General features: G+C 41.3%; 1 protein-coding gene across 1 annotated transcript in view; it reads right to left on the bottom strand.

Moving 5' to 3' along the window:
• The window catches only part of FBLN5 (fibulin 5), a 66,980-nt gene that overhangs the window by 26,597 nt on the left and 21,713 nt on the right, over positions 1-18,670 (bottom strand). The window contains exon 5 of the mRNA XM_081951216.1: positions 1,659-1,781. Coding sequence (XP_081807342.1) covers positions 1,659-1,781 — 123 coding nt within the window. The remainder of the gene's footprint in view (positions 1-1,658; positions 1,782-18,670) is intronic.

The following is an 18,670-nucleotide window of genomic DNA, read 5'->3' as shown; positions in this document are numbered from 1 at the left end:
ACACGGCCCTGATGAGTGCGCAAGATTTGGCACCAATATAAAGGAAAATAATAAGTGGAGTATTCTAAAGATTTTGTTTCATTCTGTAGAAAGAATAGAAAAATCACAATGCCTTCCAATTTAAAAGCGCAATGCAGCAGAGAAAGGAATGAAAAGAAACTCCTTGCTCATTCATAGATGAGAGGGAGTGTGCGAGAGAGAGATGAGAGATAGATAATAGACAGATGGACAGACAGATACACAGTCTGATCATCATGACTATATGATGAGCAGAAGTATGTGGCAGGAAATTGTTCTGAAGGGAGAGAAGCCAACTATCTGCTGTTCCCAGTAAGGTTGTTAGACTGTACTAATGTATTTTACCATCTGATGAAATCAGCTGGAACTTAGACCACTGAAAAAGTTCAAAGCAGACCTAAAAGGCTGGAAAAACCAATCACAGCCAACAAAAGCAAGGCATTCAAAGCGAAGAATCCATTATAGAATTTTCCTAGTGTTTCAGCTAGTTTATTCCTTTGATAATGATTGGCCTAGATCACATGTTTTTGGGGGCTCTTAAAAGATCACCCAAATCTCATGCCCTTTCATATAACATTTTTTAAAATTCCTCTTTATAGTTGGAATTCATGATCTCATCAATTGATAAACATGTCATGAATGTGACAGCACCGTTTGCCAATGTAACACCATAATCTGGCTAGGTGCTGGTATTGTGTAACTAAATAAGTAAAGGGAATGTTTTCCACCCTAATCAAGAGAGGAAAATATGCTAATCTCTTGATGCTGTTTATGTCTCTTGGACTTTGGATAGAATCTGGAGAGGAACATTCAATAGTAATAGCAAGAAGAAACACTCTCAAGAAGTTCTCAAGTCATTACAGGTGGTACTCATTTTGCAACTGCCTCATTGAGCAACCATTTACTGTTATTACAGTGATGAAAAAAAATAATTTTGCAGACTTGTAATGGAAAAAAGCTGAAATAAGGTAAGCACAGTCAAAATTTCACTTAGTCACCATATCACTTAACGACCAAGTTGCCAGTCCCAATTTTGGTGACTAAATGAGGACTACCTGTATTGAAAGGAAATCATAAACTACTTTTCTCAACTCCACTTATAATACAATAGCAGAGTTGGAAGGGACCTTGGAGGTCTTCTAGTCCAACCCCCTGCCTAGGCAGGAAACCCTATACCGTTTCAGACAGATGGCTATTCAACATCTTCTTAAAGGCTTCCAGTGTTGGGGCATTCATAACTTCTGGAGGCAAGCTGTTCCACTGATTAATTGTTCTAACTGTCAGGAAGTTTCTCCTCAGTTCTAAGTTGCTTCTCTCCTTGATTAGTTTCCACCCATTGCTTCTTGTTCTACCCTCAGGTGCCTTAGAGAATAGTTTGACTCCCTCTTCTTTGTGGCAACCCCTGAGATATGGAACATTGCTATCATGTCTCCCCTAGTCTTTCTTTTTATTAAACTAGACATACCCAGTTCCTGCAACCGTTCTTTAAGTTGTAAGGTTAACTTCCCCCATCTTTTCCCAAATTATCCTTACCCTTTCATAGAGGTTTGGAAGGGGAGGGTCACTGGTATTTCTTCAGGGAATCCTGTAGGAATTCCAGAAAGCCGTTTCTAAGAGAAGCCGATCCCATTGTAACCTACCTAAGCATTGGCCTTCTAAAAGCCAGTATCCTTCAGTGCAGGAACAAGTGTATCCTCCTTCAGTGTTGATGCAGATTTGGGTAGGGTTGCACTGATGTGATTCAGTTGCACATTCATCGACATCTGCAAAGCAGGGAATAATTTAGGATTACTTGATTATTCAGAAGGAAAGCCACATTTATTTTAAGTTCTGGGCCCCGTCCCTATGATACAGCACAAAAAGATTCATGTAACTAAATAAATCAAAAGGAATGCCAAAATAAAGTTGGAGTTGCTTTCAGGATGCCTCTGAGGCCTTGGAGATAATTCACTCTGTGCCAAGATCTGAATGGATCAAAATCATTGACAGTACTCCACCCACCAGATACTCTGTCTCTTATCAAGTTGATTCAATGTCAGAGGGTGTTCGTAATTTCTCGTGTTACATTGACTGGTCCAATTCCTGGAAAACAACATTTCTGAATTCCTACCAACTCAGCATCCAGCATCCTGTTTCTGTCCTTGTTTCATTACATTTGTTTTTACAGGGAAGAAAGCCCAAGGGATGGAAAGAGCTGCTGCAAAATCATTCTTCAGCATTATTTAGGAAACTGAGTGTAGCAGTACTGTGCTTTAGCAGTTGCAAAGAACTGTTAATGAGGTAGAGTTTGGGGAGAATCCTCATCAGTGGGGAAAAATTGGTGACAATGATAAAAATTTATAGGCTGCCCATCTTATATACATGACTCTTGCCGGCTCACAATTAAAACACAATTAAAACAGAATACATAAACAGTGAAACACAACCAAAATAGCCCAAACAAAAACAACATAAAAATAGCAGCTGAGAAAACTCACAACTAATGACACGGGATCAGACTTAATGACCAAGCGGGGGTTTTATGCCCTGCAAAAGGGCAGCATAGTTGCGGCAAGTCTAATTAGGAGAGAGATGTTATTCCAGAGCATGTGAGTCAGAGCACAAAGCTACCTACCGCCCTCTTGGATGATGACAGGTGACGTCTTTTCACAGACAGGACACAAAGCATGCCTCTCCTGCCATATCTCAAAGGATGGATAGACAACACTGGGAGGGAATAGCTTCATAAGCACCATAACTGATGGTGGGACTAGGAACTCCTTCCCTGACTTGGTGCCAATCTTACACAGCTCTATGTATCCAAATTTTTGGTGCTGCTTCTACTGCAGTGACAATTTTATGCTAAGAGTTGATTGACTTACTACTACCGTGGGCAATAATGATTATTATTACTACCATTAATTTCAGTCATGTGATCAATGGCTGAACAGTAAAATACAGGATATAAATGCTATTACAAATTTTGGACCAATCCAACCCACCTCAGAAGATTGTTGTGAGCAAAATAAGAGGCAAGAAAATTAAGTATGCCTTGAATTTTATATTAAAAATGCAGGATAAAATGATAATATTAATAATTGCTGATAGTGAAGACAAAGAAATCTGGATAGTGCAGTATCTGGAGACAGCAGAATAGAAGAAAAAAAATGGACAAAATACAAAGACCTGCAAATAGAAATAGAACAACTGTGGCAAAAGAAAGCAAAGATGGTGGCAGTAATAATTGGTGCTTGAGTACAATCCCCAAACAACTGGAGTACCACTAACACCATCAGCACTGACAAAATCACCATCAGTCAATTGCAAAAGGCAGCTTTACTTGAATATATTCTACTGAATATTGTCAGTAGGAAAAGGAGGAAATACAGGTAGTACTCGACTTACAACAGTTCACTTTGTGATTATTCCATGTTACAACGGCATTGGAAAAAGTGACTTATGACCATTTTTCACACTTACAATCATTGCAGCACTCCCATGGTCACATGATCAGTATTCAGACACTTGGGAACTGACTCACATTCATGACTGTTGTAGTGCCCCAGGGTCATGTGATCCCCTTTTGACAAGCAAAGTCAATGGGAAAACCAGATTCACTTAACAACCATGTTACTTCTTTAACAACTGCGTTGATTCCCTTAACAACTGTGGCAAGAAAGATCGTAAAATGGAGCAAAATTCACTTAACAAATGTTTCACTTAGCAACAAAAAAATTGGGCTCAATTGTGGTCGTAAGTCAAGGGCTACCTCTATTAGTGAGAGTCACCATTCAGAACCAGAAACTGAGCCCATCTCTTCATTCTGTCGCCTATATTTAACTTGAGGTCAAATTAGAACAGGGGATTGAGATGAAATAAAAAATATAATATGAAAAAAGCAACACAACTGTTCAGACAGTAATTTGTAGGCTTATTGACTAGAGGAAGCTAGATACACAAAACCCAAACAATATCAAATCAAACAAAGCTGAGAGGGAGAAAGAGAAGAACTACACACACAAGTGTTCCAAGGACATTCTTTGGCACCTTTTTGTTCTTTGGAAAACTATTAGCAAAGTAAATGGACCAGAGAGTATTATGCAAACACAACTTCCCCATTCAATTGCTTAGTTTAATGCAACCCACCAATCTGCTGCTAGAGCCTTGAACTGGGAACATCCCTGAAATATATAACCAAATACGGTTTATCAACTTTTTCACTTTGTCTTTTATAAAGAATTTGTCTGATGGGCCAAATTAGAAGTAATCACCATGTGTGACCCAGAAGCAGATCGTCTGCAATGCTAATTCTACGTTAATATGAAAAAACAGCACAATTTCAATGTTAATTATAGTAACTGTCCTTCACTCAAATGATCTTCTTGTACTCACTATCCCTTTATTTATTTTAATATCCTTTATTTTAATTCCTTGTTAGAGTCTGACTTTGTTTTGCACATGGAACTCTCTGAGAACACTGGTCTTGAACAAAATTTGGCAGAATATGAACAATATTTAAGATAAATTAAATCCCTTCTTTTTAGACACTGCTCCTCTATAGTGTCAGCTTCATATGTATGTCGTAACCTTGTATAATTTTCTCTGATCTACAGAAACACATATATGATGTTATGTTTGCATCCAATGATCTATTTGAAAAGGTTTGCTCATATGAGGAAAAACCATAATTTAAACACTTGGAAATTACAAAATTACAAAATTAATGGCAAGTTATTCTAAAACTCCAGAGTACAATACAAAAGACATATGTAAATACAAGCCTTTGATAACATCCAGCTGGACTTACTCCATTTGTGTTGCTATCATTCCTGAAGATGCTTGGATTAATCATTAGTAGAAATGAGGGGAAATGCCAGTTCATGACTCAGCAACTATAGCCAACCAATCACATAACCTGAAATCAGACCAGGACTCCGAAAGCTATTTAAAGGCCAGTGCTCCCTCAGACAAGCACAATCAAAAACGCACGGAAGATGTCTCCTCGAATGGGGATGAAACGTTTGAGAGCAAATCGCCAAGCTCAGAGCTCAAACCAACAACAGTTCGTAGATTTTCCAAATCGTGATCACTTAATATTCCATTAATTTGTGAATTACTAATGGTACAATTGCACTAAGTCTGGAGTCCCCAACCCCTGGAACGTGGCTCAGTACTGGCCTACAGACCGTTCAGAACCGGGCTGCGGAAGTAGTGGGTGAGCACGTGTGCACATAACGCAGCTCCACTTGTACCCTGTGAGCATGCACATACAAAGTTCCATTTGTGCAAGCAGTGGGCACACATGCCCGCTGCATGCGCAAATGGAGCCATGCATGTGCACTCGCTCACCGTTTACACGAAACCATTCCTTCTACCCCTGTCATTCAGCAAAGCCAGAAAGGTTCAAGATTGTTACTCTAAGTCATGAAAATGTTTGGTGCAAGCCTTTTAAACAGTCAAGAATATATTGAATGTGGTTGAGAATCTTCACAAATTATTCCTATTGTTCCTGAAATGATTGGTCTATCTTATATAGTATAGCATTCAGTATAGCTAGTCGTTACTTAAGAACCAATTCAAAAAAAGCTACTTATGACCTGGATTCAAAGTTGTGATGTTCCCCCCACCCTCTCACCCCATATGACATGATCACATTTTGGGCACTCAGCAACCAGACTGTTTGTAGCATTCTGTAGTCCCATGATTATTTATAATTGTTTTGCCAGAAACCTCCATTTACTTCCAATTTCCAGCCACTTAACAATCACAGCATTCACTTTACAACTTTGGCTTTTGTTTTATGACTTCCACATTTGCTTAACAATCACCATTAAAAAAAAGGTTGTAAAATTAGGTTTTGTTAGATATTAACTCTGTCTGCTATAGTTTCCAACAAGGTCCTCTGTTCAAGCGGGAACAGAGATTGAATCCTATTGGCTAAGAGATCTGACAGCTCTCTATAAAAGGGCAGCTGTCAGACCAAGAAGTTGTTGGATTGTACGGACTTGTTGCATTACAATAAAGAGCTGTTGTTATGTTAAGCCTGTGTCTGCCTTCTCACTACCCGATCTAACACTGGCGACGGGGATGGGATTGAGAGGCAGATAGGCGAAGAATGAACAACAAGACATCCAGCAAGTAAATACAGCCCGGAGTTTGGCATGGCAATCGAGCTACCATTTTGAGCGGCAAAATTCGAATCGCCTCATCCGAGAATGGCCATGCATGCTCTGCCAACTCCGTATGACCTGGTGGCTGAACACTGGGAATCGTATATGTTACTATTCAAATGCTTCCTCGAGGCAAACGACCTCATGGGCGTCCCGGACACCAGGAAAAAGAACCTTTTTGGGGGGTACTGTGGCAGAGAGGTTTTCGAAACCGCAAAAGACTTATCGGAGCCAACTCCACTCCAAGCGGTTCCTTGGGCAGTGTTGCAGCAGACCCTGAAGACCCGCCATGCCCCCAAGCCATCGAGGCACGTTCGCCACCACAAATTCAACACGAGAAATCAGAAGGAAGGCAAATCCATCAATCAATATGTGGCGGCACTGCGAAAGGCAGCCACTTATTGCGAGTTCCGTGACCTGGACGATGTAATATTAGACCGCATAATCTGCAGCGTGCGGGACATCAATCTGCAGAGACGTTTGCTTGCCAAATCAAACATGTCTCTGTAGATCGCACTTGATGAGGCCCGAGCATCTGAATCTGCAGACAAGTCCACGGAAGCCTTACAGCGTCAACACAACGTGCCGCAAACCATGCAGAAGCAAACGCGCGTCCATGACGAGGCTGCTGAGCAAGAAACCTCTGACAGCGAAGAAGATGATAGCTACAGCATGTGCAGTAGCCGCACTAAACCGGCACAAAAATTCAACTCGCGAATGCTACCCTGCGCAAGCTGTGGAGGGGACCATGTCTGGTCCACTTGTAAATTCCGAGACACAACCTGCAGGTGTTGGAAGCGAAAGGGGCACATTGCCAAAGTGTGCCGGAGAGAATTCCCTGCCACCACATGGCAGCCTAAGGACACTCCTAACTGTCAACAGAGGCCCACCCCAGGGGCCTGGCGTAAATCACAAGGGTGCCCAGAGAGAGAAACAAAGGTTACCTATCACACTGCGATAGGACAAGTCCACACTAGGAGGCCAAAAAAACTGAAGATCACTGTCCTTGAAATAGACACTGGATCATCCTTAACGATCATGTCTTGGTCAACCCTGAAGCAAGCCAATCCTGGTTTGAAGAAACGGCAACTTCGCACCCTAGACATCAGCCTGAGCGACTATCAGGGGAACCAAGTCCCCATCGTCGGTCAGGACACCTTCCGCGTAAGGTTCAAGGAATTCCACGCCAACCTTCCGGTGATCGTGGCCAGAAACAACCTGCAGAGCCTCCTGGGGCTCGACTGGTTCCAAGCCCTGGGGTTGGAGGTAACCAGAATCAACTCCGTGAAAGAAGACGGTGCAGAGGCCATCTTTAAGGAGTTCGAGGATGTCTTCAACCCCGGTCTTGGTAAGTATGTGGGGATGCCAATATCATTTAACTTGGACCCCAACATAGCACTGATCAGGCTGAAGCCCAGGAGAGTGCCTTTCACTCTCCGCCCGAAAATTGATAGGGAAATTGACAAGCTAGTGAGCCAGGGAATCCTGGAACCAGTTGACCACGCTCGCTGGGAAACTCCAATTGTGACCCAAGTCAAGCCTGACAGGGCAGTCCGCATCTGAGGGGTCTATAAATGCACAATTAACAATGCGCTACAACAAAGTGCGTACCCTGTACCCATTGTACAGCATTTACTACATTCGCTAGGCCCAGGAAAAATCTTTGCTAAATTGGACATGGCGCAGGGATACCAACAGTTGCCTGTAGATGGTGCTACAGCAGAGGCTCAAACCATTGTGACGCACAGGGGTGCATTCAAATGCCACCGACTGCAATTTGGAGTTAGTATCGCCCCTGGATTGTTCCAAAGCATCATGGAACGACTTTTGCAGGGGATACCAGGAGTCGTCCCCTATTTTGATGACATCTTGGTATCGGCTACAAATGAGGCGCAACTTTTAAAAAGGGTTCAAATGGTTTTGGCTAGAATTAGAGAAAAGGGCCTCTGGCTTAAAAAAGAAAAATGCAAAATTAATGTACCGAGGGTCGAGTTCCTGGGGTACATGATCGATGGCTCTGGGATTCACCCGAAATCACAAAAAGTAAAAGCAATCCAGGAAACCCCCACACGCCGCATGCAAACCAAGCTGCAGGCGTTCCTCGGGCTCCTTAATTTCTACAGCGTCGTTCTTAAACAGAAAGCCACCATCGCTGAACCGCTCCACCCTCTTCTGGCTAAGGACGCCAAGTGGTCCTGGGGCCGAGCCGAGGCTGCTGCATTCACCACGGTCAAGCGACTGCTGACAGCTGATTCCTTGCTAGTCCAGTACAGCCAGACCCTATCACTGGTGTTAACCTGTGATGTTTCACCTTTTGGCGTGGGTGCCATCCTCAGCCACCGCATGCCCAATGGCACAGAAGCCCCTATTGCTTTTTACTCGCGAACGTTGTCTTCAGCAGAAAGAAACTACAGCCAGATGGACCACGAGGCTCTGGCTGCAGTAGCGGGTGTCAAAAGATTCCACGAGTACCTTTACGGCCAGGACTTCGAACTTGTGACCGACCACAAGCTGTTGTTGGGACTACTGGCTGGGGACCCACCTACCCCAGTTTCGCTATCCCCGCACATGACCTGGTGGACTGTGTTCCTGGCAGCATACTCCTACAAACTAATCCATCGCCCCGGCTCCACCCTGGGACACGCAGATGTCTTGAGCCGTTGCCCCCTTCCAGAACTGTTGGCTGATCCCACTCCTGAGACACCGGTCCTACTTATTGACTGCTTGGACACTGGACCTGTCTTGTCCAATGACGTTGTCCGGTTTTCGGCAAAAGACCCCACCATCAAGCAAATTTTGAACTGAGTGTAGAGGGGTGGCCCAAGGGGCCTGTTGGGGCTGATTGTAAATTGTATGTTACAAAACGAGATGAATTTTCTATAATTAATGGCTGTTTGCTGTGGGGGGACCGAGTGGTTATTCCAAACAAACTGCGAAAGGCAGTACTGGAGGCGTTACATGTGGGGCATCCTGGTATTGTAAGGATGAAGTACTTGGCTAGGAGCTACGTCTGGTGGCCTAACATGGACAGGGAGATAGAGGAATGGGTGGCTACCTGCACACCGTGCCAGGAGTCCAGACCAGCTCCCCCAGAGGCGCCCACTAAGGAGTGGGAGCATCCTCAAGCACCTTGGTCTAGGGTGCACATAGATTTTGCTGGCCCAGTTCATGACCAAACTTTCCTTGTAGTTGTGGACGGGTACTCGAAGTGATTAGAGATAGTCCTGATGACCTCCACCATAGCAGAGGCGGTCATCGAGTTTCTCCACGCACGGCCTGCCCGACATCTTGGTCTCTGACAACGGGTCCCAATTTACGGCCATTCAATTTGAGACCTACTTAGCAAGTCAGGGACTCAGGCATGCCCTGGTTGTTCCATTCCATCTGGCTTCCAATGGTCAGGCGGAGAGAATGGTGCAATCTGCAAAAGAGGCCCTCGCCAGGATGGGCCCGGGAGATTGGCAAACACAGATTGATCACTATTTGTTAATCCAACACATCACGCCAAGTGCCACTACCGGGAGAAGCCCCTCCGAGCTTCTCATGGGTCGCTGGCTAAGGTCCCACTTAGACCGGCTACACCCAAACTACTCTGCCGTATCGCCCCGACTCAACAAGCAAAATTCAAAACTTGAGCATAGGGGACTCGGTATATGCCCACAACTATGCTGGGGGAGCTCTATGGATCCCTGCTACAGTGATAGGCATCACCGGGCCTCGCTCTTATCTGTTAGAGCTAGAGGATGGTAGAAATTGGAGGAGGCATGTTGGCCAACTCCGTGGTTGCCTCTCCCACTCCAATCTCAGAACACCAGACGCAACTTCCAAACAAATCAGCCAAGGCCCTACCCAAAAGGAGCAAGCGCTCACTCCCTCTACAGCCAGCTCAAGCCCGAGGGTACCAGGGGACTTATCTGAATCTGTTGCAGGCCCACAGCGAGCTCAAAATGAGCAAATCCTAGAAGCTCCAGCCATGGCCTGGGAAAGGTTCCAGGAGGTTCCACCAAGCAGAGCTGGAGAGCAGACAGGCCCGTCCAACCTGACCAAAAAACCGGTTCCAAATGAACTGTGCAGGTCTGGTAGGACTAAATAAAAACCCGCCTACCTACGTGATTACGTGACCAATAGAAACTAAGAGGGGAGGGGTGTTAGATATTAACTCTGTCTGCTATAGTTTCCAACAAGGTCCTCTGTTCAGGCGGGAACAGAGATTGAATCCTATTGGCTAAGAGGTCTGACAGCTCCCTATAAAAGGGCTGCTGTCAGACCAAGAAGTTGCTGGATTGCACAGACTTGTTGCATTACAATAAAGAGCTGTTGTTACGTTAAGCCTGTGTCTGCCTTCTCACTATCCAATCTAACAGGTTATGTGATGACTTGCTTAATGACTGTCCCACCTAAGTCCAAGTCTGCCTGTAGATTTTAAGGCTGTGTTTCTATGCAAACTTTGTGTTTAAATTTATGCTTAGATTCCTGACATTTTGGAATTAGTTATACAAAGAAATCCAAATACATTAACCAGATACTGTTGATAATGCAAACAATCAGCAGGATACTCATGAAAAATGGCTGTATATGTATATAAAAAAATCTAAAATCCTTAAAAAGACAGTAATTTTCAAGTTCAACTAAAGATGTAAAAATGTGTAAAATGTCCTCTTAAAGCATTTTAAGTCTTTCAAAGCCTGCATTAGGCATTATAATGTAAAGATGGTCTAATAAATGGTCTACTTAATACAGATTTGGAATTTTTTCTTAAGGCCAAGCTAGCAACCTTTGCTTTTCATTCATATTCATTTAGTTTATTCCATTTAGGCACCACATGACTCTGAATTGGCTCTGGGTGGTATACAATGAAATCAGTCTGAATAAAAATATAATACAGCAAATAAATTAAAAAACCTTCTCTTCCTACGAGTGACTATGGAGATTCTCATTCTCATCCAGGTCATGTTTGTCCTAAAGGTGCTGGAGTCTCTGGCATTTTTTTGAAGATGTTTTGCTTCTCAACCAAGAAGCTTCTTGGATTAGAAGCGAAATGTCTTCAAAGAAAAAACAGAAAGTCCAGTTGCTTCTTGAAAAAGCACCTTTGGGACTTCCTATAAGTGGTATGTGTCTTTCTCAGTCTCAGACCCACCATCAAAGGCTGTGAGTTTGAAGGTTCTGTTCAGCATCTTAGCTGTTCCTAATATTACACTCTTCTCGGCAGACAATTCCAATATTGTTCCTGGGATCTGTTGGAACCACTATCTCAGCTTTGAGCTTACAACCCCAAGTGCTCCTACCACCATTAAAACCACTTTAGTCTTTACTTTCCACACCCTTTCTAGTTATTCCTTCAGGCTCTAGTACTTCTCTAGCTTGTCATACTCTTTCTTCCTGATGTTGGCGTTGTTCGGCACCACTACATTTATCACCCCTGCTTTCTTCTGGTCCTTGTCTACCATCATAATGTCTGGTTGATTGGCCAGTCCCTGCCTGTCTTAATGATGATAGTAATAATAGCAATAGCACTTAGATTTTGTATATACCACTTCACAGTGCTTTATAGTCGAAATAGTTTACAGAGTCAGCATCTTGCCCCCAACAATCTGGATCCTCATTTTACCAACCTCGGAAGGATGGAAGGCTGAGTCAACCTTGAGCTGGTGAGAACGGAACTCCTGGCAGTGCGCAGTGAGTTAGCCTGCAGTACTTTCATTCTAACCTCTGTTCCACCATGCAATCATACCAAAACATTCATAATATTAATATATCAGAAGCAAGACGTCAACCATAACAGCAGCTGGAATAGCAGGAGAATAGAAGAAAATTAGGAGATTGCTAAGAGTATTTTGCATTTTTAAAAAAATTACTGTCCAGAAGAAGTAAGGCAAATGACAGCACCTTAATCAGCATTTGAATATGGAAGGCTGAAAAACATAGACTATTTAAAATATTGACAAACAGCACACATCAGCAAAATATTCCTATACATCAAGTTCAGATTCATCAATCCCCATTTATCAATCCACATTTCTTTTAGCCATCCCCATATGTGAAAAGTGTGTCTTTGTGTATTCAATCTTCTACAGTATTTATTTTTTTCCTTGGTTTAGCTGTTCAATTGCCTACCCCCATCCCCATTAAAAGCATTCCTTAAACAAATAAAAGCAAACCTCTAGCTTTCATTTATACTAATACTGGAGCTTCTTTATCTTGCCTTTGGTCTTGTAACATTGCAATGGTCTATCTCTCTTGATATACTTATTCTCTCCCTGTGCTTGTCCTTTTAGACCAGAGTTCATGGTCAGTTTCTTCCCCACCCTCATGTGAACATTCCAGAATCTTTCTCATCTCCCACAAAAGATTTTTTCCCAACTGAATGTTTGGAAATGCTTGTTGGCTTTCCACCAAGATGAATATTAAAATGACATTGAGCTTTGTTTTCTTTGACCCTTTCTGCATGCTTTCTAGTTTTAGGATATCCGTTTCGAGGTGAGGTGACCAAATGGTATATTCCAGAATTTTGTTTTTGGACAGACTCCTCATTAGGAACAACTGATGGGGCACAAATGAAGCTATTCTGAGACTACCCACTACTGACTGCCTGTACAACTTCATGCTTTATTCTATAACAACCAGCCCAGGAACAAACTCAGATAGATTACAATTTATTATATATTTATAATTTATATTTATATAAATTGTAAACTCTTGAATCACAGCACGCCTCATTTGCATTCTGTAGCCTGTAGAACTAAGACTAACAGACTTAGTTCCAAACATCAGAAGAAGAGGTGTTTGGGCCTTGGCAACTGATACCCACTATTATGGCAACGCATGATTTTTTAAAAAAGAGTTTGTTTAAAGCTGTTTAAAACTAACCAGTTTTAATTATAAGCATAAGCTTTCATGAGCTTTATGATATTTAAGAATTTTCTTTTAGCTCAAAGATAACAAGAATCTTTTAAGAGAGTTGGCGGGAAAGATGAATTTCTCACTGGTGTCTATGACCCGCCATCTTGTCAGTTGCATTGGGAAAAATCTTGATAGGTTCTGGAAAACGATAGATCGTCCATTCTTTATGTGTGATCTTTGGCTTTGCTGAAACCAGACAGCTTATGCAGGGGAAAGTAAATTGCTTTTCAAACGTTATTAAATTTTGGGTCTGTTCCTTAGCCAGCTGTGCTCCAAGTGCAACCCTCATAAAGCTACACTAATTCTTCTCTAAGCAATGTGGCTTTGGGGATTCTTTCTAAGCAAAGAAGATGTATTGGACAAATGCCAACACTGGAGAAACATCCTTGAGTGGTTTTGGCTTGAAAAATATAGCAGCTGTGTCCTCATTGCCATTAAATGGATAGAGTCTATGTAATGTTTTTACAAATGTACACATTACAAAGTCCTTATCCCCTTTTACTTCTTTCAAGTACTAAAGTTATTTAGAAATGCTTCAAAGAATAACTCATTTATGCTGCAATTTACCGGTAGTACTTATTATAAAAATGTGCTTTAAAACATGAACAAATGATGTAATACTTAGTTGAGTGTAGTTTAGCCTTAGTAGTTCATTTGATAAACTGTTTTACGGTATTGAAACATTTAAAGAAGGCAATTAGTGGGATAAAGTAACAAAGCTATGTTACCTTTTGGCAGAGAAGCACACAGAATAATTGTTCACTTCTACATGACTTTTAGTTTAAAATAAAATAGCCTAGTGCTTCATTAGTTCCACATGTGCATATGTTGTTATTTGTTTATGCATCTAAGAATTATTATGATGGTACTCCCAAAATAATAAAGCCTATGAATTGGAGAATCAGAATTTGAAGAGATTGGAAGCATATAATCAGGTGAAAAAGGAGAGGGAGTGTAAGCATGAACTAGGGGTCAGATTTCAGACAGTCAGTTAATGGCAGAGATACAGATATTGAATGGGTGATAGCTCTCTGTGCTACTGGCCAAAAGAAACTAGAGGCGATCATCTGATAGTTTCTATATATAAGCATGCCCAGATCCTAATCTCTGAAAAGAGCCGAAAAGGAACAAAATGAAATATCATGGTTATTCTCAGGGCTGTACACTAAATGGTAAATTTGCAACAGAGCTAATATCTTTGTGATGGCATGTATCTATGATCTGAATGCATGTTCTCTCTGCTTTTAATCTCTGCACCACTCCACTGTTGCCTCTCATGCAAAGGTTCAGATTATAAGCATCTCATGCAGGAATCCTTTTGTCATTTTACATGAAGTGAATGCATCAACTGAAGCAATAATATATCACTGCACACCATGGATCAAGCTAGATATTAACTATTTCTGCACACAAGAATATTGGCTCAAGAATCCCTTGGCTATTTCAAGGATCCACATCTGGAGCTTGAGGGGAAGAATAGGCTTAATCCTTGCACTGTTGAGTTCTTTCTATAAGCTCCATGCCAGTTGCTTTATTATTGTGTCTTTGGTCTCAGAATTGGAATTTGCAGATTCTTTTTTTTTTTTTTTTTTTGCAATAATCATATTTGCTATATTGTCAAAGTCAAAGAAAATGGACTTGGTACTTCATAGAATGTGGCTGCAGATAACACATAATATAATGTATAGTTCTGCAGGGCCTGTTCACATAGAAATCATCTGCTTTGGCATGAAATGTTAACAACACCGTGATGTTATAAAAAGAAATGTCACAAGGCATATTTAAGTAACTGTGAAAGGCATAATTCTATTGGGTAGAATGACAATGGAAGTAGAATTGGGCCATAATTAATCCATAAAATGTTCAAAAAGGTAGCTTTTTGAGGGAAATGCAAAATAGTATTTGAGTGAGCTGGAGACAATCATTTTTGCAGAAATATTCTCAGAATCGTTATTCCATTGACAAGCACTTCAGAGCAACAAAGCATTAAGCCCACCCTCCCAGATAAATCAGACAGGAAATATAACTAGACGGCTAATTCTACGTTATTGTAAGACTGCAATAAAGTTGTGTCCAGAGATTTCTGCCCAACAACTCTGTTCAGGATGATACAAACTATTTGGAGAGGAACAGGGATGTAAGGGGCAAGAAGCCTGCAAGCCACTGCAATGGTCTTGTTCATTTCTTTGTTGATAAAATTGGTCATGTTCACTCAGAGATAAACAACATTTGGGCAGAGCCATGCAATATGCATACAGTGATATCTTGTAATGTAATCTGATATTTTTCTGAATTTGTGCAAACTGAGGAAGTAGACAGGATGCTTTGTAGTAAGAAATATTCCATTTGTGGGCTAGACCCATATCCCATTTGGCTCCTATGTTGAACACATGTGTCTGTGTGCAAATGTGTGTATACTGTAATCTTTATATCTTAACTCATTTTTATTAGATGGCAGGCATGTATAAACATTACATCTTGATTGTAGTAAAGCGTTTGATGAACTACCCCATTAAACGCTGATTAGAGAAACTAGTTTATGAGCTGGATGTCATGGCAATAAAGTGGTTACATAGTTGTCTCAAAAATGCTCATCAAATTGGAGTAGTAAGATTTGGAAGAAGAGGTAGATAGAATTCTTATTCAATCTGCAATGTCACAAAATGTTATGGAAAAATTTATATCCTAGAATACTGAATTAAATTTTTAAATGATCTTGATAGGTTGGAGAAATGGGTTGAAAATAGCAATAAAACTTAACAAGAGGTGCAAAGTTCTCTTAGGAAACAAGACCCAAATGCACAAATATAGTATAGGAATATTGGGCTTGATAATAGTAATGATAAAAAAATGATCTTGGAATACGATTCAATTGCAATCTGATTACGATAACAATATGAACTGAAAGAAGACGTTGCAATCTTAACAGCTTTATCAGAATACTATTTCCCAATCATTTGTAGTAAGGGTTCCTTGGTCAGCTCCCATCTCAAGTACAATGACCAGTTTTGAGGACCACACTTCAAGAAGAATTTACATAAATCAGATCAGGTTCAAAGAAGGGCAATGATCAGAGGGTGAGCAAGTAAGCCCTACCCCCCAAAAAAAGGCTGAAGGACCCGAGTGTGACATTTTTTTGAGAAATGACAAGTGAGTGGAACTGTGATATGCTCTTCAAATATCTGAAAGGTTGTCACATGGAAGAACATCAAGATCTGTTCTCTCTTTCTAGAGTAGAATACATGAAATAATGGTTTAAGTGGCAGGAGGACAGATTATGACTGACTAAGGGGGGGGGCAGAAATCCTAAATTAAGGACAGCTCATGGTGGAACAGGAAAAATAGGGATATTTAAAAATAATTCCATATGCCTATATTGATTCTTCCTGAACTTAAAATTGAAATGAGATGCATGCCTTAACATCTAAATAGTTAAACACTCCACCATTTGTCTTATGCAATAAAATCACAAATAGCATATCTATAGCTTACCCAGACTGTGAGGACACTTAAAGGAAAAGAAGATTGCTTCCTGTGAAATTTAAATACCATATCATGTTACATCTTTTGTTGACCACTCATTGTACAATCAACAGCATATCGCAGTTAGTATTGATTCTTATATGAAAAATATATTGATATTTCTAGTTGTAGTTACACTTTAAATATTTGGATCATTTACAAAACATATGTATGCATGTATGCATTTCATATATAATGTGAAAAGAGGCTCAGTAGAAGAATATAACTGTAAGAATCAGCAAAAAAGTAGGTTAGATACTGTGTATTAAAAATCCACAAGGCGAAATGCAGTATTTATGTTTCTAAAAGGCAAAATACATTTGTTCTTAAGACAAGATAATAAAGCAAAGTTTGCCTTTCCTTATAGCAGCCTTGGCCAACTCTGTGCCCTTTAAATTTGAAAAATCTGTCTGGCAAATCTGCAAATGTTGATAAACGAATTCATATTTCTATATATTTTGGCCAAACATCTTGATTGTAGCATAGAAATGCGGCCAGATGTAGATCTGGAATCAAAATGAAGAGAACAAATAAATCTGAACCAAGAAACCTAGGAGCCAAGAATAGCAATCAGTTTGATGTGTCAATAACAGTGCTGCCATCTCTTGATGCTATATCAAAGCTAAGACAGCACGATTTTCCAGAAGACTGAAGACTATTTCAACATGACAGAAGGCATGTGGAGACTTCAGGAAAGTTTCCATAGTGGAGAGTAACATGGAAAATACCCAAACTAGCAGCTTGGAACAGCCTTCGTTGCAAGCTCTTTTTTCTCAGAGTTTTGACAGAAGATATATCCCAGAGAAAGCATATTGCAATTACATGACCATGAGGGATGGTTCATAGGATGCAATTTTTTCGAAGACCGTTGTAACTTCAAACCATTTTAAAATGAACCATTGTAAATTGAGGACTATCTGTCACTTCTCCAACTTAATCCAAGGCCATAAATACAGGTGTGGGCTGCTGGGGGTTCGCCGGGGTTTGGGAGAACCTCTAGCTAAGTTTCTGTGCAGTTTGGAGAACGCCCAAATCCCACTCCTGGCTGGCCCCATACACACGCTTTGGATGGGGGTAAGTGCAGGGTGCGCGCAGAGGCTTGGGGAGGGTGAAAAATTGGCCTACCGGAAGTTCGGGAAGGCCAGAAACAGTCCCGCTTCCAGCCTTCAGAGCCTGGGGAGGGCAAAAATGCCACACTGCCATGGTACAGGAAGCCAACTTGGCTACCCTCACCCTGACCATGCCTGCCCAGCAACTGGGCAGAGAACCCCTTGCTAAAAATTTTGAAGCCCATCCCTGCATAAATACATGTGCAAAAGCTTTTGGTGCACTGTACAGATGGTTTTGTCTCAATTATTTCATGGCACATAACCAAAGGTTACTAATGGTCAATGTAATTTAATTGTTCCTGATATTTTTTTATTGAGTAAGTGAAATGGTTCCTATCCTAAATTATATTAAAATAGACTGGAAATATTAAAACCTGTATTAATTTCATATTTTGCCAGTGGTAAAAGAGAGAGAGAAATTGTTAGATACTTATACCAACTACAGTGGTTTCCACCAAGGTCCTCTGTGCCGTTTAATCCTATTGGTCGAAGGGTCTGACAGCACCCTATAAAAGGGCTGCTGTCAGACTCAACCTTCGCTGGATTGTTCTCATTTGTTGTACTTAATATAGAGCTGTTGTTACCGTTAAGCCTGTGTGTGCCTATCCATTACCCAATCTAACACTGGCAACGAAGGTGGGATTGGAAGGCAACTAGGTGAACTGAAAAGAACGTAGCGATCCAGCAAGTACATCCAGCCCGGAGCTCAGCGCAGCTTCGAGCAGCCATTTTTGAGCGGCAAATTCAAAACGCCCTCAGAACACAAAATGGCCATGCACACCCCACCGACTCCATATGACCCAGTCACTGAGCACGGACTCGTACATGCTATGATTTGACTACTTTCTCAAGGCAAACGACCTCATGGGCATTTCTGAAGGCTGCAAGAAGAACATGTTCCTCGGGTACTGTGGCTGGGAAGTGTTCGATGCGGCAAAAGACCTCTCTGAGCCGACACCACTCCAATCAGTT

Source organism: Natrix helvetica, assembly GCF_964273705.1.
Source record: "Natrix helvetica genome assembly, chromosome: 1".
Lineage (NCBI taxonomy): Eukaryota > Metazoa > Chordata > Lepidosauria > Squamata > Natricidae > Natrix > Natrix helvetica.
Note: the sequence above shows the minus strand (reverse complement) of the source record. Positions and strands in the feature narration are given on the sequence as shown.